This window comes from Oncorhynchus clarkii, chromosome 13 (genome assembly GCF_045791955.1).
Source record: "Oncorhynchus clarkii lewisi isolate Uvic-CL-2024 chromosome 13, UVic_Ocla_1.0, whole genome shotgun sequence".
In the NCBI taxonomy this organism is placed as follows: domain Eukaryota; kingdom Metazoa; phylum Chordata; class Actinopteri; order Salmoniformes; family Salmonidae; genus Oncorhynchus; species Oncorhynchus clarkii.
In genome coordinates, this window is record NC_092159.1 from 23,864,518 (window position 1) to 23,889,658 (window position 25,141).

Consider the following 25,141-nt stretch of genomic DNA (forward strand, 5'->3'; position numbering starts at 1 on the left):
TGACACAGAAACTAGAACGACCCGGGCCGTCTACACGCATACAAACTGAAGCGGAGGACATCAAACAAGAGTTCTAATCTACAGCACACTTCATTTGGCCAGCCATTACTCCCTCGTAGAGCCTCCCAGCTCTACGAATGCTCAGGATGCCAATTATGTCATCCGTTAAAATAGCCCCGCCTCAACCATGGCTCCCTGCTCCAGAGCTGCTCCAGCTGACACGCCCCTCATCAGCGCCCAGACGCTGATCTGGAATCTGGAGTGGAACGCAGAGCAGCGCCGCCGCTCACAAGCTGGCACGCTGCCTGACAAACAGGGGAGGACAGCGGGAGGGAGGGTTTGTCCATTGGGAGAGAGGGAGTTGAGTGAGCAAGAGGGAGCTAGGCTAGTGTAAATACAGAGTATTACAGAATACGCGCAGTAGGAGAAGTATGCTAGCTGATGGTTGTTATCAGGTAAAATAATAGACGCTAAATTAGAGCTCCATCATTTGTACTTTCCAAATTAAGGTTTCATGCTTCGGCTGTTCAATGATACGGTTCATCTAGCCTAACCAGAAAATGTATCAATCACGTGCCAGAGCGCTTTGTGGTTTTGTATAAAAACTAATAGGATATGACGCTCTTTGGAATGCTGCTCTACCTGTGACCAATGACAGTCATTTCCTGCGGGGGCCTCTCTGGTTGAGGCTCTGCCCGGCTGAAGCTGTGGGAGGGAGAGCCTCAGAGATACTATTCTTCCTTGACCTGGAACGGTGTCAGAGGCTGGGACTGGACAGGAAGAGAGTGGATGTGTGTGCGTGTCGGTGTCTGTCCTACTGTGCACGTTTGCAGTTTGTAAGAGCCCCATACGTGTTGTACGTACAGACACCATAGTTCTCCCTGTACGGATACACTTGACTTCCCATTGTTCCCATGATATCAACATAACCCCTAAAGCAGGAGCGGCTGGGGAGGAAAAGAGGGAGGTTTGGGAATAGCGTTGGTCACATTACATGTTGGCTTACATACATTTCATCTCGTTTGGGCCGTTCCAAACCAAACAGTCTAACTTTTCGTCAACCCCCAGGCGTGCACACACACAGGCCCATACGCAAATGCACTTGCACGCGCACACACAGCGACCCATACAGAGACGATGAATCATTTCCCATCTGGCGCTACGGATCTGCCCCAGGAACGTGGTAAGAGGAAGAAAGAAGAGGAGGAGTAGCTCTGGGAAATGGATGTGCCAGTATTTCAATTCAAAACCCCTACGCCAGGGATGAGCCACTATGGGGTTTGAGGGAGACCGCTGAAGAGGGAACTCTGTTAAGGGGACTTAGTGTGTTAATAAATACATTTGTGAAAATGTGGCTGGGGAGAAATCTGTGGACACATACTGTATCAAGTAAGCCTATATAGTAGATTGAGCTGAGACAAGATGAGGGGTACGGGTGAGCCGCGAGAGTGCAAGACGAGAATTAGTTATATGGCTTCCAGGGAATTTTAGGGACACATATCAAGTCTCTCTCTATTGCAGATTGAGCTGAGACGAGAAGTGAGAATGGGGGCGCAGGAGCCGTGAGAGGAAGAAGTGCACTGGTAGGGACATCACATCTAGCTCGTCATTCACACTAATGATAACGTGTGGGGGTTTTGGGCTGCATGGACGGATGCTCTGGCAGACTGGCACACTACGGAGGGGAACAGATTCTCGCCACCAGCTCACATGATGCATGCCCCCCTCCCTTGACAATATGGCAGTGGAACTGGTGGGAGGGTGTTACAGCACTTTGCGCTTCTAGTACGGATGAGAGCCCACTCCCGTCTGACATCCGTCATCATCATCAACGTTAAGATGGGTGGAGAAACCGAGAGAAGAAAGCGAGCGAGCCAGACGGAGCGAACGAGACAAACAGAGCAAGCCACACACACACACAGAGCGAGCAAGGGACAGAGAGAGCAAGAGACATGAAGACAGCACAGACTGTCATGTTCTCCAGCAGTCTGTGTAATTCCCCTAGAGAGAGACAGAGACAGAGAGAGAGCGAGAAAGGTTACTCAGGCTGCAGTTCCTGACAGTCTCCGTGTACACATAAATATTGGGCTAAGTTTGGCAGACTTTCACAGGAGACCAGGGCTGTTGTGGTCATGAGAGCTTGAATCTGAGACAGGAAGAGAAACGGACACTCCATTTCAAACCGTGTGTTCGTGTTTCACGTACATCGTCTATGCTTCTGTCTTGTACTCATCACTTTCCACGTAAGGTCTATCGGTGCCATGCATTAGCATGCTGTGCTCTCCACTGAAGGAACGATACTGCATGCTGAGCTCTCATAATGGAGCCCACCTAGTCTAACTGAGTGACAGTAGCTTAAATGCTATCTAGAATGACAACAATGAAGAGGATAAAGGGGACCCCTGATATTGACTTATGGGGAGAAAAGAAAGCCAGGCATAGAAAAGGTACAACGGACAACAAGAAGAAAAGACCCCACAGAAGTACAGCACTACATGGTGAAAGGAAGAAAAATAAGAGGGATGTCATTGGAGCAGGAGAGGAAAAGGGAAGAGAGGGGGGAAAGTACAGTAGCTAGACATGCTGCTGAGTGGCATAAAAGACACTCAGTGGTGTGGTGGTAAGCATTTCACTGTAAGGTCTACCTACACCTGTTGTATTCGGTGCATGTGACAAATACATTTGATTTGATGGACAGTGAGACACAACCGCCAAACAAAAACAGTGAGTGTTCGACAGTCATCTTCACCACTTCCTCAAGGGTTTAGAGACCACCTCGCCTCCCCAGAGTCAGGCCCTGTCTGCTACATCCAACATCCGGGCCATAGAATGACTGGGAAAGTCAATTGACGGAGGACAGCCGATGCACTCTCTCTAGTCTACATAGGCTCTACAGATCCTCAAAAACCCCCCTCTGTGCTTGAATACCCCAAAAGGCTAGTCAGATAAGTTGAGTGACATTTGAAGCTGAACTGAAGCCAACCTGTTCCAACACCTTCATGCAAAGATGTTATCAATGACAATCTCTCATGTCACCGGCAGTTCTTAGAAGCAGCAGAACATTCGCTTGGCAAGTTGGCCACAACTCTTACACCTTTTCAAGCATGACGTCAGCTACGTCAACAGTTCTGTCTAAGAAGCCATGCTAGGTCGCGGCGGCGAGGCATCTGTTGTGTTGCGGTGGCGGCGGTGCACAGGGTTGAGACAGGAAGAGAGAAGCCGCAGGCAGCGGTGTCTGTACGCTGTCTGGGCCAGATCCGGCGAGCGATCGCAAACAGGGGGGGAGGGGGGGCGAGAGAGAGCGAGAGAGAGGATACAGTAACGCTTGTCATGTTACAGGGCACTGAGGTCAGAGGGTAAAAATAGCTCAAAGTGAAGCAGCATCAGCACCTGCAAACTGTCTTGGCTGCATCTTGACATTGTGACCACGTGCATTGAGATACATTTGGGCGAATGTACAGCAAGATAGAATATTAAAAAAGGCATATAGTAAGACACAGATAGAATATTATGGCATACAGTAAGACACACTATGGTGGTCCTTCTTCCAGATGATACTAGCTTACACTAAGACATAAACCCAAGAATGCACTTTTAGAAAGATGAATGTATTTTGCATATCGAGTGATGGACTTTCTCTAAAACTCTCCTCCCGGCCTCCGCTCCCACCCATAATATTGTTATGCAAGTCATGAGGTGTGCACTCCTTCCACTGTCGTAATTTGAATAACAGATAAAGCTCCCTCTTGCTCTCCTTTGCGCAGACCTGGACGAAGAGAGGATTTAACCAACCCGTGATCAGGCACTGTAAAAAGTGCGTTGTAGCTGGTGGGCCCTGAAGCACCAGAAACTTCAACCAAACTTGATGCATGCTGTGTTGCTCTACTGCTTGCCAAACCTGGGCTTCGCCCTATGAAACCTTACTTGAAGGAGAATGAACATTGGACTGCTTCTGGTTCGGTGAGCAGGTGCTATTGTCAGTTGGACCAATAGGGGAGTCCGTTTCAATATGGTGAGAATGTCGACCTGAGAACCAGCCACGGCAACCATGATTAAGGAAGTTGAATGATGCCTTGGAAAGAGCCTGGCAAAGGATCTAGGCCAACGTTTTTGACTTTGAATAAGAAACCTACTGTGAGACAATATTCTGTAACCGAATATCTGCATTATTGAAACCAAGGCACAATTACATTTCCTTGAGACTTCATGGGCCAGCCTTGATTCAAATTATGCTTTAAATCATCATGAGCATGATGAGCATCATCATCATATAAAGAGCATCCATCTTGGGCTAAATCATGTGCAAATACTTGCCGACAGCAGACTTCTTTCTCTCTGCAGAGCAGTGTTCCACACCAAACACGTCCACTCTATACTTAGTACACAGTGCATTCCGAAAGTATTCATCCCTTGACTCTATCCAAATGTTGTTACGTTACAGCCTTATTCTAATATATATATATATATATATATATATATATATATATATATATATATATATATATATATATATATATATATAATAAAAAATATTCTTCAACCTACACACTATAAAGCAAAAACAGGTTTAGAAATGTTTGCAAATTAAAGTATTAAAAATAAAAAACAGAAATACCTTATGTAAATAAGTATTCAGACACTTTGCTATGAGACTCAAAACTTAGATCAGGTCGATCCGGTTTCCATTGATCACCCTTGGGATGTTTCTACAACTTGATTCGAGTTCACCTGTGTAGTAAATGTAATTGTTTGGACATGATTTGGAAAGGCACACACGTCTATATAAAGTCCAAGAGTTGACAGTGCATGTCAGAGCAAAAACCAAGCCATGAGGTTGAAGGAATTGTCCCTAGAGCTCCAAGACAGGATTGAATCGAGGTACAGATTTGGGGAAGGGCACCAAAACATTTCTGCAGCATTGAAGGTCCTCAAGAAAACAGTGGCCTCCATCATTCTTAAATGGATGTTTGGAACCACTAAGACTCTTCCTACAGCTGGCCAAACTGATAAGTCGGGGGAGAAGGACCTTGGTCAAGGAGGTGACCAAGAACCCGATGGTCACTGACAGAGCTCCAGAGTTCCTCTGTGGAAATGGAGAATCTTCCAGAAAGTACAACCATCTCTGCAGCTCTCCAGTAATCAGGCCTTTATGGTAGAATGGCCAGAAGGAAGCCACTCCCCCGTAAAAGCCACGACAGCCCGCTTGGAGTTTACAAAAAGTATCTAAACGACTCTCAGACCATGAGAAACAAGATTCTCTGGTATGATGAAACCGAGATTGAACTCTTTGGCCTGAATGCCAAGTGTCACGTATGGAAGAAACCTTGCACCATCCCTACGGTGAAGCACGGTGGTGGCAGCATCATGCTGTGGGGATGTTTTTCAGCGGCAGCGACTAGGAGACTAGTCAGGATTGAGGGATAAGGAATAGAGCACAGTACTGAGAGATCCGATACCTATTATTGGAGGACCAAAAAAGGCCAATACCGATTAATCGGTTGATTTTTAAAAATGTATTTGGAATAGTTACAATTACAACAATACTGAATGAACACTTATTTTAACTTAATATAATACATAAATAAAATCCATTTAGCCTCAAATAAATAATGAAACATGTTCAATTTGTTTTAAATAATGCAAAAACAAAGTGTTAGAGAAGTAAAAGTGCAATATGTGCCATGTAAAAAAGCTAAGTTTGAGTTCCTTGCTCAGAACATTAGAACATATGAAAGCTGGTGGTTCCTTTTAATGTGAGACTTCAATATTCCAAGGTAAGAGGTTTTAGGTTGTAGTTAATATAGGAATTATAGGACTATTTCTCTCTATACCATTTGTATTTCATATACCTTTGACTATTGGATGTTCTTATAGGCACTATAGTATTGCCAGTGTAACAGTATAGCTTCCGTCCCTCTCCTCGCTCCTACCTGGGCTCGAACCAGGAACACATCGACAACAGCCACACTCGAAGCAGCGTTACCCATCGCTCCACAAAAGCCACGGCCCTTGCAGTGCAAGGGGAATAACTACTCCAAGTCTCAGAGCGAGTGACGTTTGAAATTCTATTAGCGCGCACCCCGCTAACTAGCTAGCCATTTCACATCGGTTACACCAGCCATTAGGCTGATAGGCTTGAAGTCATAAACAGCGCTGTCATTGCGAAGAGCTGCTGGCAAAACTCACGAAAGTGCTGTTTGAATGAATGCTTACGAGCCTGCTGCTGCCTACCATCGCTCAGTCAGACAGCTCTATCAAATCATAGACTTAGTTATAAAACACAGAAATACCAGTCTTTGGTCATTAATATGGTCGAATCCGGAAACTATCATTTCTAAAACCAAACGTTTATTCTTTCAGTGAAATGCGGAACCGTTCAGTATTTTATCTAACGGGTGGCATCCCTAAGTCTAAATATTCTTGTTACATTGCACAACCTTCAATGTTATGTCATAATTACGTAAAATTCTGGCAAATTAGTTCGCAATGAGCCAGGCTGCCCAAACTGTTGCACATACCCTGACTCTGCATTTAATGAACGCAAGACAAGTGACACATTTTCACCTGGTTAATATTTCCTGCTTAACCTGGATATATTTTAGCTAAATATGCAGGTTTAAAAATATATACTTCTATGTATTGATTTTAAGAAAGGCATTGGTGTTTATGGTTGCGTTTTTGTTAAATCATCCCCCAGCGTTGCATCGATTATATGCAACGCAGGACACGCTAGATAAACCAGTAATATCATCAACCATGGGGCGGCAGGGTAGCCTAGTGGTTAGAGCGTTGGACTAGTAACCAGAAGGTCGTTCTGCCCCTGAACAGGCAGTTGACCCACTGTTCCTAGGCCATCATTGAAAATATGAATTTGTTCTTAACTGGTTAAATAAAGGTAAAAAATATATATATATTTAAAAAAACGTGTAGTTATAACTAGTGATTATGATTGATTGATTGTTTTTTATAAGATAAGTTTAATGCTAGCTAGCAACTTACCTTGGCTTCTACTGCATTCGAATGCAACGAGAGGCAGGTGGTTATAGCGTCGGACTTGTTAACTGTAAGGATGCAAGATTGGATCCCCCGAGCTGACAAGGTGAAAATCTGTCGTTCTGCTCCTGAACAAGGCAGTTAACCCACCGTTCCTAGGCCGTCATTGAAAATAAGAATGTGTTCTTAACTGACTTGCCTAGTTAAATAAAGGGCCAAAAAAATAATTTGTATTCTTTTTTTCTGCAAAATCTGTGCCCAAAATACCAATTTCCAATTGTTATGAAAACTTGAAATCGGCCCTAATTAATCAGCCATTCCGATTAATCGGCCGTCCTCTACTCCAGATCGCTAAGGACTTCATACTGGGGCAAAGGTTCACCTTCCAACAGGACAATGACCCTAAGCACACAGCCAAGACAATGCAGGAGTGGCTTAGGGACAAGTCTGAGTGGCCGAGCCAGAGCTGAACCCGATCAAACTTCTCTGGAGACCTGAAAATAGCTGTGCAGCGATGCTCCCCATCCAAACTGACAGAGCTTGAGAGGGTCTGCAGAGAAGAATGGGAGAAACTCCCCAAACACAGGGTGTGCTAAGCTTGTAGCGCCATACCCAAGAAGACTAGAGGCTGTAATTGTTGTCAAAGGTGCTTCAAAGTACTAAGTAAAGGGTCTGAATACTTATGTAAATGTGATATTTCAGTTTATTTGTAAAACATTTACAAATGTTTAGTTTTTTTTTTTTTTACGGTTTTTGCTTTGTCATTATATAGTATTGTGTGTAGATTGAGGGAAAAAAATGTTTTATTCCATTTCAGAATAAGGCTTTAAAGTAACAAAATGTGGAAAAAGTCAAGCGGTCTGAATACTTTCCGAATGCACTGTATGTCCGTGTAAACTGAAAACAACTGTATCAATGAAACACAAGCCATAATCTTACACACCATACCGGGGCTCCCTCGCAGCATGAAAACCAAGAGAGTGAAACTGAGATAGCCACAAACAGCATGGTGCTCCATTCCCCGCCCGCAATATGGGACATGCAAGAATCAACAACAAAAAAACACAGGACCTTGTGAGACCGTACCAATCCCCCACTTCTGGGGGTTATTCTTAAATCCTAGGATTCAGGGCTATAATAACAATAACATTATTTGCTTGTTGTCTAGACCAAAGTCCGGTGTCTGCCAGAATTCTTAAGCCATAATTCGAAGAGTGCACAGTGCAGAACTTGCATGAATCATCAAAATGAGTAGAAACTCAGCACCAGAGAGGTTGAAGGTGCAGGTAGTTTTACAGATGCCTGGTATGCGTCCCAAATGGCACCCTATCGCCTTTCCAGTGGTCTATTTTTGCCCAGAGCCCTATGGGACCATGGTCAAAATAAGTGCACTATGTAGGGAATAGGTTGCCATTTCAGACACAACCTTGGTTTAAAAACAGCCACATTAGGCTAGACTACATTTTCCAATGACATGGCAAAACATTCAGCAGACGTTTAGACAATCACTCCCTTTTAAACGACTGAAACGCTTCATCTGTTAAACTGAAAAATCGAAGGGAAGTTGAATGGAGAACCACTGCTAAAGGAAACAGCTTCCTCAAAGGGTCCTAAATCTATGTACCTCTGTCTAAACCACCTACACCTGCTTGCTCTGAGAGAAAGCTAAGTATTTTGTGTGTGTGGTATCAACATGACAAAAATACATTTAGTCTACCCAACCTCCCTCCCTTCCTGTCTTGTCTGGCCAGGTGAACCGTGGATAAACGTATACGTGTACACACACGACTACACCACGTTGACGCTCCTTCAGAGCCTTTCAATTCCCCACAGAAAAAAAATGTCAAACCAGAGCGGTTAACTGAACAAGACTCGTCATTTTCTATCCAGAAAACATAGTTTGGCAATAAAGCAATCAACTGCCCAATTGCCAGTGATGTGCCAATTTCCAAACGGTCCAGCCAGACAGCTGTAGATTGCAAATCCATTAGGCAGATAAAAACAGTCAGACTCCATCAGCTAAGAGACAGGCAGACTAAAGTTGAACTGTCTAGAGGACTCGTGATGACTTACGAATAACGTGAGCACCTTCAAGGAATTTTAACATCTACAAAGTCGTAAATGATTTCAGACAAAACCCACTTATCTGTTATTGATAAGCGAATTCCCTGAAGCGCATAATTCAAACAGATGTCTAACCAACACACGCAACAGATTAGCCTAACTGCCAGTGCCAGCCGGGCAGCATGCATTAAACCCCACCACACAAGTGGGCTCGCGCTAATGCAGAATTCACAAAAAATAAATACACATAAGAAGTATCTTGCTGCATTTTGGAAATGGAGATATAAAATACTTTTTATTGCAATTTCTTCTCAGCATCAGACGAATTGTCACAAAAAAAGTTTAAAAAACACATGACTTTCAATATAAAAATGCAAGTGAAACTGTTTAAAACAGATTTTTGGAAGGTCTGTTTTGAAAACGCAGATTTCTAAAACTGTAACGCGACCCTTTACCAGCCAATTCAGACACGATAAAGCCAATGACTGTACGTACAACAACAAGTAATGAAGATAACCAACCCATTAAATCTTCATTATTATTGCTCTGGGTTATCATTCGCTCTTTTTGTTTAGCTCATTGGCACACAGAGCAACGTATATAAAGCAGACAGCCAGCGTAGGCATACTGCCAGATAGAGACAGGATATGAAGGTTTCCATGTAAGAGGGGGCAGCTCTGCCGTGGAGCCCGGTCATCTGGAGTGAAGAGTGGAGTGGGGGGCCTCCTGGGGCAGCTCTGCGTCGGAGCCCAGTCGTCTAGAGTGGTGTGAGAGTGGCCGGGGCAGACTAAACAGAGCCAAGGAAGTCTGGATGTGCATAGCAGCACCTGGACGCAACACAAGCCCTCTCTCTCTCCATCCATCGACAGATCACTGAGAAAAAAAAGCTCTGGCTCAGACAAGGGCCTTGCACACAGACTACACTATAAGGCTACAGACTACACTGCACTATTCAGACTTTAATGCAGATGACACAGGACTCCCTACACAGCCGCTTACTGACCACAGCCAACACACATCGCTAACTGCTCTTGGTCCTTTGTAGCTCCGTTAGTAGAGCATGGTGCTTGTAACGCCAGGGAAGAGGGGTTCGATTCCCAGGACCACCCATATGAAAAATGTATGCATGCATGACTAAGTCGACCTTGGATAACAGCGTCTGCTAAATGGCCTATTACAAGGGCCATGCACACAGACTACACAATTCAGCTATAGACTACACCGATCAGACAGGGGTCTATTCAACGCAGATGACACAAGACCTCCTAAGTTACTTCTAACTGACCCTAGCCAGAGCCCACACACTCAAACAGACCTGCTCACTATATATCACTCCCACAAGGGCCATTCATTCACAGGTTAGAAAGACTAGCTCTGGTCTCCACCACACTACTACTCTGACTGACATTCCTGGGGTTACTGATAAACTAGAGCAGGGGCATCAAACACATTTTCCCCCTCGGGGGCCACAGTCGGTCTTGAACGAGTTCAGGAGGGTTGCACTGAAAAGTGGTTATATTTCCTTGGTGGCAAAAATCGGCTAAATAATTGTCCTCTATGCATTGTTTTGGGAATCTTCAAAGCTTCCTGACTGTCTACTGATTGTTAGCGAGCTGGACCGTCAAGACACTGTATGAAAATAGGTTGATTATCATTTCTGCACAGTTTTGATTTGGTTTTAGTCATTTGAAAGTATATTGAGTTAGTTTCCCCCCCTAACGTTTTATGTTTTACACCCTGACCTAGAAATCTGGAGTCTAGATCCTGGGTTGACAATCACTGCAGATAGGAAGACACATGCTCTACAATATCATATAGGCAGGCATAATAGTGAGTGAGTCATCTGACGATTACCTTAAGGAAACAGTCAAGATTGACCATGACTGAGCTTTTGACAGGAGCCTTCAGGTCATTCTCTATTAAACCTTACCAATTCTTCATTCCTCTGTGTCTCTTGTAGCTTGAATGGAAGCATAATGCATGTATGAAGCAGACAGAGGCAACATGAAAAGACAACCTCGACTGAGGAAAAACTTGGGTAGGAAAAACCAGAGAAGGACAGACATCGCAGGCCATCCCAGATGGGCTGCTTCGCTTCAGTAGCCTACAATGAGTGTGACATTTTTGAGCAGACACACACACTCCCTCCGCCAGTAGACACTTCTCACACAGAAGGGTTGTCATAGGGGGAACGTTGTACTGACGTACAGAAAACTGAGTGACAGCCCATAGAAGAAACATGAAAAAGAACAGAGAGGAGAGACAGAAAAATAAAGCCAACTGTATGCAGTATGGAAAGGAGCATGTAGGCTGGTTTACAATACGTACTAGGACCCTTGTGACTTATAGAAAGGCATCAAACCCCACATTTCAAGGTAGTGAACCGTTACACAGCCAATTCATCCGACTCTCCTCCCATTGATATTCAGCTGGAGAGGCAAGGCAACACTGAAGCATTTTCATTCCAACACAGAAACTTAGAGGAGATTGCTGCAATGGATTTCTGACAAACGCCTATTGATTGCGCCTTAAAATGGGTCAGACTGTCCTGTAGAGCCGGGTGGGCGGAGAGAGCCACGTGGCCAAATTAAGCCTCTGTCTGGACGGATGCTGTACTGCCTTATCTTAAAATGTTTTTGCGAATCAACAACAACAAAAATGTAATTTGCTAATCAATATGGCTGCTAGGCTAAAACGTATTTGCAGCAGCCTTCGCCTTTCGCAAAGGATTTAGTTTGACCCGGGAGAATGGGTTTCACGCGGCGGTATACAACTAGCCAACACCAAGTGACAACAATTACACATGGGAATGGCCTCTTCTCACTGTGTCGATTTAGATTAACAGCAAACTAATGCCTCTAATCTGCTTTCATTCAAAACATCTGGCACAGCCTACTAGACTGTGAAACCCAGCATTAACTTAATCCTGCTAGGAGGGAGGGTGGGACAGGACAGCGCTGAGGGCAGTAAAACCAGCTCCCAATGCCATTCAAAATTGTCTCGTTGGCGTACCTTGGTTACCCTTCACAAAACACAATCAAATACATTTCCTTCATCTTAGGGACAGGAGTCAACAGGGCTCCTGATTTAGCTCGGTGCTGACGATACATCCTGTGGAAGAGTGTGTGTGTTCCCTTTGAGGACACACAAACTGTATTTTCTGACCGCTGACTGAGTGAATGCTGAGACAGTGGCCTCTGCTAACTTTCCAAAAACGCATTCTCTCGCTCTCTCCGCCCACCGGCTAATGATCGGCCTAGGAAGGACGGAGGCGGGGCCTTTATCTTAAAATCGCCAGCTTCCTGGCTTTTCCCCACTCGCTCTTACTCAGCTCCTCCAGGCCCACTTCCCAAAATGCTAGAGAGAGACTCAGTCTAAAGTGGCTTCCTTGTCTGCACTGACCTTTATTCATGGGATAGATTCATGTAATACAGATGAAGTCGGAAGTTTACAAACACTTAGGTTGGAGTCATTAAACTCGTTTTTCAACCACTTTACAAATTTCTTGTAAACAAACTATAGTTTTGGCAAGTCGGTTAGGATGTCTACTTTGTGCATGACACAAGTCAATTTTTCCAACAATTGTTAACAGACAGATTATTTCACTTAGAATTCACTGTATGACAATTCAAGTTGGTCAGAAGTTTACATACACCAAGTTGACTGTGCCTTTAAACAGCTTGAAAAATTCCATAAAATAATGTCATGGTTTTAGAAGCTTCTGATAGGCTAATTGACATCATTTGAGTCAATAGAAGGTGTACCTGTGGATGTATTTCAAAGCCTACCTTCAAACTCAGTGCCTCTTTGCTTGAAATGTAGACCTCCACAAGTCTGGTTCATCCTTGGGAGCAATTTCCAAATGCCTGAAGGTACCAAGTTCATCTGTACAAACAATAATACGCAAGGATAAACACCACGGGACCATGCAGCCGCCATACCGCTCAGGAAGGAGACGCGTTCTGTCTCCTAGAGATGAACGTACTTTGGTGCGAAAAGTACAAATCAATCCCAATGGCAAAGGACCTTGTGAAGATGCTGGAGGAAACAGGTACAAAAGTATCTATATCCACAGTAAAAACGAGTCCTATATCGACATAACCTGATAGGCCGCTCAGCAAGGAAGAAGCCACAGCTCCAAAACCGCCATAGAAAAGCCAGACTACGGTTTGCAACTGCACATGGGGCCAAAGATCGTACTTTTTGGGGAAATGTCCTCTGGTCTGATGAAACAAAAATAGAACTGTTTGGCCAATGACCATTGTTATGTTTGGAGGAAAAAGGGGGAGGCTTGCAAGCCGAAGAACACCATCCCAACCGTGAAGCATGGGGGAGGCAGCATCATGTTGTGGGGGTGCTTTGCTGCAGGTGGGACTGGTGCACTTCACAAAATAGATGGCAGCATGAGAAAAGGAAAATTAAGTAGATATATTGAAGCAACATCAAGACATCAGTCAGGAAGTTAAAGCTTGGTCGCAAATGGGTCTTCCTAATACAAATTGAGTGTATGTAAAATTCTGACCCACTGGGATTGTGATGAAAGAAATAAAAGCTGAAATAAATCACTCTACTATTATTCTGACATTTCACATTCTTAAAATAAAGTGGTTTTCCTAACTGACCTAAGACAAGGAATGTTTACTAGGATTAAATGTCAGGAATGTGAAAAACTGAGTTTAAATGTATTTGGTTAAGGTGTATGTAAACTTCTGACTTCAACTGTATATTAGATGGCTACTAAGTAGTCTAGGCTAATAGCTTTCACTGGTCAATTTTTGTCACATCGGTGCAGGAGGAAAAGAGGCCTAGATTGTGAAAAAAAGCCACTTATGACAGCTGAGATGCACCCGGTGTGATTGCAGACTATGCTGCATAAGAGAGGATCTGAAACAATTATTCCAGGCTGGTACTATATGCTCACGGTGCCAACTGGAGGCGAAGGAGCAAATGGAGTTAGAATAGCTAGCCATTTAGTAGTTAGCTCACAGCAGCAGGCTGTTCGCTAGCGGTGCGAACAGCAGCAATTGTCACCTCCCGGTAGTGTTGGGAGTAGCTGCTTAGCGCCAGACTGTTCCCCATTTACTGCTTGGCAACGGCATTCCGTTCAAAACGGCAGGTGACTTCATCAGACAGCGAGTGAAGGAAAAAGCCCAGTGAGCAAACAACAGGACCGGGTCACACTAAACAATCCATCAATCCTGATCTGTGACCAGCAGTCGGGTGCCAAAGACTGTGGCTGGTGGAAAACAGTGCAGAAAAACACCCCGGCGTCTCCCCTCACAGACTAGCACTGATCTTAGATGTCTGTGGAATGCGGCCTAACCGCTAGGGCCTTGATTAGCTCTAGCTATTCCTTGAGCGAAATTGCATCTGAGACGAGAGGAAATGGCAAATAAATTGCAAGGCAAAGCTGCAACTACTGACAGTTTGAATGTGGCCTCTAAATGGCAAATGCACAGACAAATGGCCTGAGAATACCTTCAGGCGTCTCCCAGACTGCTGGTAGCAGACACAGTAGTTTATTGACGATTACATTACGATTAGACAATAATGGCGGACCAGGTCTGAATAGAGTCAATAGATCCTAGGAAGCTATAAGCGCTTATGAGTAACCCAGCAAACTCTACTGATCGAGCTCTACTGTCTGCAAGCCATCCCTTCCCCTATCCCTAAATGACAAGAGAGAATTCAGTGAGACCACAGAGCAGACAGACAGACCGGGGTGGAGAGGCCCGTCTACGACACACACGCAAAAAATGTGTAGCATTAAAATGTGTGGTGGTGTTCCTCAGTTTGCAAGGAGCAATGGTTTGAAGCGTTCTTGCCCTCCTCCATGGCGTGAACGAGACAGAGGATGTTCCTATGATCTGGAGAGACTCACGTTTCCTCTCCGTTTCACATTCCTGGGATTCCGAGTGAAGACCACTGCAGCAGCCCATTTAAAACCATTTCACATATGGGGGAAAAAAAAAGAGACCCAGGCCTTCATTGCACTAATCAATATTTTTTTTGTATTATTATTGCATGACGCCTCATTATTGAAGGATAGCCTTAGCTTACTGCATCATAGAGGACTTGGGCAAAATATACATGTAAAGCCTTTTAAAAAGGTCACACTAAGCACTTGTTTTTCTATAATGAAGATAGCATTTGTATGGACAGAGGTAACATTACAGGCTACTTTGTTAGTAACAAGTGATTACCTTGGTATTACACAATTAGGTCTGTATGGTAAACACTTTCAAAGTAATGGAATATTCCAAACAACCAGACAACTCTTGCCGGACCGCGAGGAACTCTTGTTCACTCTTTTCCGGCTAGTACATTACAAGATTAAATATTTAATTTGGCAGGTCCTAGTAGATAGAGGGGTCAGGAATTTGATCTGATCATGGAGACACATGAAACGCAGGGCATGCCATCGCCTCCTCTCCCCAGTCAAAACACTGCGTTCTCAAGTAAACAGACAAATGTTTGGGTTGTAAAGAAACCGCGAATAGGACCAAATAGGACAGAAAGTTAAGGGGGCTCATGCTGGCTCCTAAGGAATAGTGTCTTAAAACGGGGGGAATGCACTACAAGCTGAGGCTATATAGGGGTGCTGAAAAGTTCATTACCAACACAAATCAAAGTACTGATGGAAAATGTTTAAACACTAGTGCAGTAAAGAACGGAAATATTAGCTACAAAAGTAAACTATTTGGAACAGGCATACAAGTTGCTGGTCTAAATCAATACTACATTTGGTAATGGTGTCAGTCTGCAGAGCTCTGGCTACTATGGGCAGTCTCTGCACACTCGGGCGGCAGGTAGCCTAGCAGTTAAGAGCGTTGGGCCAGTAACCAAGAGGTCGCTAGTACGAATCTCAGCGCTGATTATGTGAAAAGTATGTCGATGTGCCCTTGAGCAAGGCACTTAACCATAAATGATCATGTAAATCGCTCTTGAATTACTAAAATGTCCAACTAACGTTACCTATGTATAATAATGTTAGTAGTACTGTAATTCAGATTATAGGACAACACATGCAAGTAGTGACGATGGGTGGGCAAACAAAACTGTTGTAACAATTAAGTAATGCAGTCATTGTGATGACCCCAAATGTTTTTAATTGGAGAGTTCGCTAGCTAGCTAACGGTAAATCAACGTTAATCACGACTATGTCAGCTAACTAGCTAACTGACTAGGCAGGTAAACTAACGTTGGCTAGTATTACAAACTGAAAAAATACACAATTACTTGTTAGAAAACAGTATGCTTATTCGAAGCGTAGCTAACGACATTTGACTAGTGTTTGTAAATATAACATCACGTTCACGCAGAAAACTAGCCCACTACTGTAGCTAGCTAGCAACGTTAGCTTGATAGCGCCATTAGCTAACAAGCTAGAGACAGCGAGGGTGTTTTACATTCTTACCTGTCAACCGCAGTTTCACTGGGCCATTTCTCCTAACTCCTTGATTAGACATGCCCGTTTGTGTTCCAGCTTGACGTGGGGTTATCAAAAATATGTATAATACATGTGTCTAGCTATTTCACAGAAATGAATCCCTATTTAGCTTATATGGCAGTTTCAGTGAATGAAGAAGAATGGAGTCACGGCACAGTGGCCCGGATGAGCACAGCTCTAACGCTATTACACCGCCGTCTCGAGCGCATACTCTGAAATAACCGAAATTAAAAAGCTCATTTCCAATAAACCAGGATCTCCTCCCGGAAGAAACGGTGCTATATGACGTCGAAGGCTGCTTCAAAAACCATGGGTGAGCTCCTCTCCCGCTGGGGGTGCTAGAAGTGTGTGTGTGGTGGGGGAAGCTGAAATTTCCAAGCCGAGATGTCTTGCTGGTCTCAATATTTTGGAAAGTGACCCTCCCCTCTAGTGACATCACTCACAAGGTTAAAACACAAGCACTAAATTGATGTACAATGTTTATTTAAATGAGGGGAAATTATTGGACATGTTTAACTGTTTTATGTTGTGTTCATCAATATGGTAGGCAAACACAGCCTCTGCAAGTCTGTAGCACTAACTGGAGAGAAGAGGGCTGATATGTAGAGGTCTGCATCAGTGTTTCTAAATCGGGTATAGTAAACTTCTGGCAGAACATAATATGATTGAAGGTAGGCCTACATTAACCAAAAAGAACCACTGGTCTACATGTCTGGGGCCCCCGAGTTGTGCAGTGGTCTAGAGGCGTCACTACAGACCCTGGTTCGATTCCAGGCTGTATCACAATGGTTGATTTGATGTACCTGCCTGGTACGGCAATTGCTCGGCCTCTGACCGCAAGGCACTACAGAGGGTAGTGCGTACGGCCCAGTACATCACTGGGGCTAAGCTGCCTCCCATCCAGGACCTCTACACCAGGCGGTGTCAGAGGAAGGCAAGCCGTACCGGAGTGCCAAGTCTGGGACAAATAGTCTTCTCAACAGTTTTTACCCCCAAGCCTTAAGACTCCTGAACAGGTAATCAAATGTCTACCCGGACTATATGCATTGTGTGCCCCCAACCCCCCCAATCCCTCTTTTTACACTGCTGCTCCTCTCTGTTTATCAAATATGCATAGTCACTTTTACTATACATTCATGTACATAGTACCTCAATTGGGCAGACCAAACAGTGCTCCCGCACATTGGCTACCCGGGTTATCTGCATTGTGTCCCACCCACCACCAACCGCCAACCCCTCTTTTACACTACTGCTACTCTCTGTTTATCCTATATGCATAGTCACTTTAACCATATCTACATGTACATACTACCTCAATCAGCCTGAATAACCGATGTCTGTATGTAGCCTCGCTACTTTTATAGCCTGTCTTTTTACTGTAATTTTATTTCTTTACCTACCTATTGTTCACCTAATACATTTTTTGCACCATTGGTTAGAGCCTGTAAGTAAGCATTTCACTGTAAGGTCTACTACACCTGTTGTATTCGACCCACGTGACAAATGCACTTTGATTTGATTTGAAGTCCCATAGGGCGGCGAACAATTGGTCCAGCGTCGTCTGGGTTAGGGTTTGGCCGTCATTGTAAATAAGAATTTGTTCCTAACTGACTTGCCTAGTGAAATAAAGGTTAAATAAAATACAAAAATGTAAAATGTCATTGGCACTTTTTTCCTAGACACAAAATTGTTTATATCTCCATCTACTGGCTGCTTTCAGAAGTGCATGAGACAAGCTAGAAGCCATATCACAGAATATATCACATTCAATGAACAGCATAGGACAAGTTTGGCCCACACAAAGACAGCAGGTCAGGTCATAAACCCGCAGGGAGCCCTCTTGCCCAGCCCTCTTGCCCAAAATTGCACGAGAAATAAGCCTTTACTGGGGATGTAAACTGTGCCTCCAAATCAGACTGTGACGTTCCAAGAATACATAAACTGTGTTATCCTTTGATGTGTGTGTGTGTGTGCGTGTGTGTGTGCTGACCCAGCTTTTCTATCGTGTTAAACGTGCGGGCCTATGCTCTGTCCAATGCTCAATCAAACATGATGATTACATGAATTATTTAGTTTCTCATGTGTAACAATTTTGCAAACACATAGCCATTGGTTCTTGAAGAGTATATGAATTTGAGCATGCTTGCATTTCTCAGGACCCATCACTCAGCTGTTTCCCCAAAAAGTGGCCGGAAGCTTACTTTGTTATAGTTTGAATATCAGATTGACCCTTTACATTTTTTTTTTTTTAATTGCTTAAAGGCCAGATGCAGATGTTTTAATATCAATATCAAAACATTTCTGGGTAACAATTAAGTACCTTACTTTAATAGATTTCCATTCAAATTGAAAAAAATAGCTTTTTAGCAAAAATATATTCTCAAGCAAGAATTTTGCTAGGACTGTCTGGGAGTGGTCTGAGTGGGGAGGGGAAAACTGAAAACTAGCTGTCAGAGGTTTGGAACTCACTTTGTTATTGGTCTGTTAATCAATTTACTGCATGGTGATGTCACCACGGAAAGCTGAAACTCCCATCTATGCAAACCTGCTGATTAGAAGGTCCTGTGTAGATTGTATTTTCAACCAGCAACTATCAGGAAATAACACTGATCAGTTTTAGTTTCATCATCTGTTGAACAATATGATATAAAATACATAAAAACAGAATGTTGACTGCACTGCACCTTTAAAATTTGGCATCAAAATGAACATCAGCAGGCTATATCTTAGTTTACTTTTGAATAGAACTTTAATAGGAATTCACACTTGTATTGAATTTAGTTAAAGGCACAATCTGTAATATCAACAGCCTGAGTATCACTTTATTTGGTCAACTGAGGGATGAAGCTGGACACACACACACACACACACACACACACACACACTGTAGGCAATTATAAGGACATTGCAAGAGTAACTTTCTCCTACATTCTCTAAAAACAGGAATAGAGTCACCACCAACCACATCACTAGATAGGGTACTGACTTTCATATACACCTTTGGCAGGGACAGGAATACACTTTGTTAGAGCCAATTTGGACAGATTTGTGTAAAAGACAGAACATACAGAGCTCCATGCACGTTTGTGTAATATGTATATGATGAAATATTAGGTACGTACCTTTATGATTTACCTGATTGAGATGTGTTAGGATAAAGGCAGGAAGTTGGTCCTTCGGGGGGAGGAGTCCTAGCTAGACGCTGGAGCGGTATAGTCTTTTGACAATACAGACATACAAACAGGTCATATTATGCATTTTCCATGTCAATTAATCTATGCTTTAAGTTGATTGGAGAATCATTTTTTATTGTTAGATATGACAAGAATAAACCTTTTTGTTGCACCATATCCCTGGATCTCATTTAATGTTTTGGCCGTTTGGAAACCTTGAGTGTGGACTGTATGCGTACGAAGCAACCCCGCTTTCAGGCTAGGGCAGTGGCTATGGCAAAGAGGAAAGGAAGCCACTACTGTAATTAAATTCAATACATCTTTATTCTCCCCGAAGGGCAATTCTTGTATACTGTAAAAATATGTTTACATACATAAAAAAAACATGCACACAGTAAATATCCATCGACAAGGTTTAAGATTAAAAAACCTAGAATATAGAGATATACATTAAATATACACTGCTCAAAAAAATAAAGGGAACACTAAAATAACACATCCTAGATCTGAATGAATGAAATATTCTTATTAAATACTTTTTTCTTTACATAGTTGAATGTGCTGACAACAAAATCACACAAAAATGATCAATGGAAATCAAATTTATCAACCTATGGAGGTCTGGATTTGGAGTCACACTCAAAATTAAAGTGGAAAACCACACTACAGGCTGATCCAACTTTGATGTAATGTCCTTAAAACAAGTCAAAATGAGGCTCAGCAGTGTGTGTGGCCTCCACGTGCCTGTATGATCTCCCTACAATGCCTGGGCATGCTCCTGATGAGGTGGCGGATGGTCTCCTGAGGGATCTCCTCCCAGACCTGGACTAAAGCATTCGCCAACTCCTGGACAGTCTGTGGTGCAACGTGGCGTTGGTGGATGGAGCGAGACATGATGTCTCAGATGTGCTCAATTGGATTCAGGTCTGGGGAACGGGCAGGCCAGTCCATAGCATCAATGCCTTCCTCTTGCAGGAACTGCTGACACACTCCAGCCACATTGTCTTGCATTAGGAGGAACCCAGGGCCAACCGCACCAGCATATGGTCTCACAAGGGGTCTGAGGATCTCATCTCGGTACCTAATGGCAGTCAGGCTACCTCTGGCGAGCACATGGAGTGTGCGGCCCCCCAAAGAAATGCCACCCCACACCATGACTGACCCACCGCCAAACCGGTCATGCTGGAGGATGTTGCAGGCAGCAGAACGTTCTCCACGGCGTCTCCAGACTCTGTCACGTCTGTCACATGTGCTCAGTGTGAACCTGCTTTCATCTGTGAAGAGCACAGGGCGCCAGTGGCGAATTTGCCAATCTTGGTGTTCTCTGGCAAATGAAAAACGTCCTGCACGATGTTGGGCTGTAAGCACAACCCCCACATGTGGACGTCGGGCCCTCATACCACCCTCATGGAGTCTGTTTCTGACCGTTTGAGCAGACACATGCACATTTGTGGCCTGCTGGAGGTCATTTTGCAGGGCTCTGGCAGTGCTCCTCCTTGCACAAAGGCGGAGGTAGCGGTCCTGCTGCTGGGTTGTTGCCCTCCTACGGCCTCCTCCACGTCTCCTGATGTACTGGCCTGTCTCCTGGTAGCGCCTCCATGCTCTGGACACTACGCTGACAGACACAGCAAACCTTCTTGCCACAGCTCGCATTGATGTGCCATCCTGGATGAGCTGCACGTCCTGAGCCACTTGTGTGGGTTGTAGAATCCGTCTCATGCTACCACTAGAGTGAAAGCACCACCAGCATTCAAAAGTGACCTAAACATCAGCCAGGAAGCATAGGAACTGAGAAGTGGTCTGTGGTCCCCAATTGCAGAACCACTCCTTCATTGGGGGTGTCTTGCTAATTGCCTATAATTTCCACCTGTTGTCTATTCCATTTGCACAACAGCATGTTAAATTTATTGTCAATCAGTGTTGCTTTCTAAGTGGACAGTTTGATTTCACAGAAGTGTGATTGACTTGGAGTTACATTGTGTTGTTTAAGTGTACCCTTTATTTTTTTGAGCAGTGTATATATTTATATATACACATACAGAAACATATGTACATGACCGTAGGCCAGTCAGATAGGGCTATACACATTGCACTACCAGCAACAGGTGAGAGCTACAGGAAGAGACCATTGATGGCAGCTATAGCCTTCATGACAATGGAGCCACAAGCTCTGGCGGTCCTCAGGCTAGACACTCTGAACTGATGCCCCGAGGACAGCAGCTGGAACCTCTGTTACAGGGGGTGAGAGGGGTCCCCCAAAATAGAGGTAGACTCTTACATGCTTGTTAAACAGGTCAGTTAGACTGGATTGAGGGACACCTGTAATCTTAGAACAACGGCTGTTTAACATTATGTAGCCTCGGACTACTTTCTGATGACAACATTTGAAGGTGTGCCTAGGTCTTGAAAAATGTATAGGAAAGGAGAAATGGGATTTGTGTGTGTCTGAGATGCGCTGTTGGCTTTGATTGGTGGGTCAAATCAAATCGTATTAGTCACATGCACCGAATACAACGTGTTTAATACAGTGAAATGCTTATTTACGAGCCCCTAACCAAAAATGCAGTTAAAAATTTAAAATAAGAATAAGACATAAAAGTAACAAGTAACTAAAGAGCAGCAGTAAAATAACAATAGCGAGACTATATACAGAGGGGTACCGGTACAGAGTCAATGTGCGGGGGCACGGGTTAGTCAAGTTAATTGAGGTAATATGTACAGTTGAAGTTGGAAGTTTTACATACAGTGGGGCAAAAAAGTATTTAGTCAGCTGCCAATTGTGCAAGTTCTCCCACTTAAAAAGATGAGAGAGGCCTGTAATTTTCATCTAGGTCTATCTATCATTTAGGTCCCCCCGTGTGGTTCTGGGATTTTTGCTCACTGTTCTTGTGATCATTTTGACCCCACGTGGTGAGATCTTGCCCCAGATCGAGGGAGATTATCAGTGGTCTTGTATGTCTTCCATTTCCTAATAATTGCTCCCACAATTGATTTCTTCCAACCAAGCTGCTTACCTATTGCAGATTCAGTCTTCCCAGCCTGGTGCAGGTCTACAATTTTGTTTCTGGTGTCCTTTGACAGCTCTTTGGTCTTGGCCATAGTTGAGTTTGGAGTGTGACTATTTGAGGTTGTGGACAGGTGTCTTTTATACTGATAACAAGTTCAAACAGGTGCCATTAATACAGTGGAGGACAGAGGAGCCTCTTAAAGAAGAAGTTACAGGTCTGTGAGAGCCAGAAATCTTGCTTGTTTGTAGGTGACCAAATACTTATTTTCCACCATAATTTGCAAATAAATTCATAAAAAATCCTACAATGTGATTTTCTTGATTTTTTTTCTCATTTTGTCTGTCATAGTTGAAGTGTACATATGATGACAATTACAGGCCTCTCTCATATTTTTAAGTGGGAGAACTTGCACAATTGGTGGCTGACTAAATACTTTTTTGCCCCACTGTACACCTTAGCCAAATACATTTAAACTTAGTTTTTCACAGTTCCAGACATTTAATCCTAGTAAAAATTCCCTGTCTTTGGTCAGTTAGGATGACCACTTTATTTTAAGAATGTGAAATGTCAGAATAATAGTAGAGACAATTATTTATGTAATCTTTTATTTCTTTCATCACATTCCCAGTGGGTCAAAAGTTTACATACACTCAATTAGTATTTGGTAGCATTACCTTTACATTGTTTAACTTGGGTCAAACGTTTCGGGTAGCCTTCCACAAGCTTCCCACAATAAGTTGGGTGAATTTTGGCCCATTCCTCCTGACAGAGCTGGTGTAACTGAGTCAGTTTTGTAGGCCTCTTTGCTCGCACACACATTTTCAGTTCTGCCCACACATTTTCTATGGGATTGAGGTCAGGGCTTTGTGATGGCCACTCCAATACTTTGACTTTGTTGTCCTTAAGCCATTTTGCCACAACTTTGGAAGTATGCTTGGGGTCATTGTCCATTTGGAAGACTAATTTGCAACCAAGCTTTAACTTCTTGACTGATGTCTTGAGATGCTGCTTCAATAGATTCACATTGTCCTGCCTCATGATGGCATCTACAGTGCCTTGCGAAAGTATTCGGCCCCCTTGAACTTTGCGACCTTTTGCCACATTTCAGGCTTCAAACATAAAGATATAAAACTGTATTTTTTTGTGAAGAATCAACAACAAGTGGGACACAATCATGATGTGGAACGACATTTATTGGATATTTCAAACTTTTTTAACAAATCAAAAACTGAAAAATTGGGCGTGCAAAATTATTCAGCCCCCTTAAGTTAATACTTTGTAGCGCCACCTTTTGCTGCGATTACAGCTGTAAGTCGCTTGGGGTATGTCTCTATCAGTTTTGCACATCGAGAGACTGAAATGTTTTCCCATTCCTCCTTGCAAAACAGCTCGAGCTCAGTGAGGTTGGATGGAGAGCATTTGTGAACAGCAGTTTTCAGTTCTTTCCACAGAATCTCGATTGGATTCAGGTCTGGACTTTGACTTGGCCATTCTAACACCTGGATATGTTTATTTTTGAACCATTCCATTGTAGATTTTGCTTTATGTTTTGGATCATTGTCTTGTTGGAAGACAAATCTCCGTCCCAGTCTCAGGTCTTTTGCAGACTCCATCAGGTTTTCTTCCAGAATGGTCCTGTATTTGGCTCCATCCATCTTCCCATCAATTTTAACCATCTTCCCTGTCCCTGCTGAAGAAAAGCAGGCCCAAACCATGATGCTGCCACCACCATGTTTGACAGTGGGGATGGTGTGTTGCTTTTACGCCAAACATAACGTTTTGCATTGTTGCCAAAAAGTTCAATTTTGGTTTCATCTGACCAGAGCACCTTCTTCCACATGTTTGGTGTGTCTCCCAGGTGGCTTGTGGCAAACTTTAACCGACACTTTTTATGGATATCTTTTAAGAAATGGCTTTCTTCTTGCCACTCTTCCATAAAGGCCAGATTTGTGCAATATACGACTGATTGTTGTCCTATGGACAGAGTCTCCCACCTCAGCTGTAGATCTCTGCAGTTCATCCAGAGTGATCATGGGCCTCTTGGCTGCATCTCTGATCAGTCTTCTCCTTGTATGAGCTGAAAGTTTAGAGGGACGGCCAGGTCTTGGTAGATTTGCAGTGGTCTGATACTCCTTCCATTTCAATATTATCGCTTGCACAGTGCTCCTTGGGATGTTTAAAGCTTGGGAAATCTTTTTGTATCCAAATCCGGCTTTAAACTTCTTCACAACAGTATCTCGGACCTGCCTGGTGTGTTCCTTGTTCTTCATGATTCTCTCTGCGCTTTTAACGGACCTCTGAGACTATCACAGTGCAGGTGCATTTATACGGAGACTTGATTACACACAGGTGGATTGTATTTATCATCATTAGTCATTTAGGTCAACATTGGATCATTCAGAGATCCTCACTGAACTTCTAGAGAGAGTTTGCTGCACTGAAAGTAAAGGGGC

The 25,141-nt window shown here is 43.6% G+C and overlaps 1 protein-coding gene across 4 annotated transcripts in view; it reads right to left on the minus strand.

Moving 5' to 3' along the window:
- The window catches only part of LOC139424675 (E3 ubiquitin-protein ligase SMURF2-like), a 72,192-nt gene extending 55,268 nt beyond the window's left edge, over positions 1 to 16,924 (minus strand). Inside the window, exon 1 of one of the 4 annotated variants that reach the window (XM_071176746.1) lies at positions 16,475 to 16,924. In XM_071176746.1, coding sequence (XP_071032847.1) covers positions 16,475 to 16,526 — 52 coding nt within the window. In that variant the 5' untranslated portion in view covers positions 16,527 to 16,924. The remainder of the gene's footprint in view (positions 1 to 16,474) is intronic. The other 3 variants (XM_071176747.1, XM_071176744.1, XM_071176745.1) reach the window with 3 other exon arrangements.
- Between the last annotated feature and the right edge of the window lie 8,217 nt (positions 16,925 to 25,141).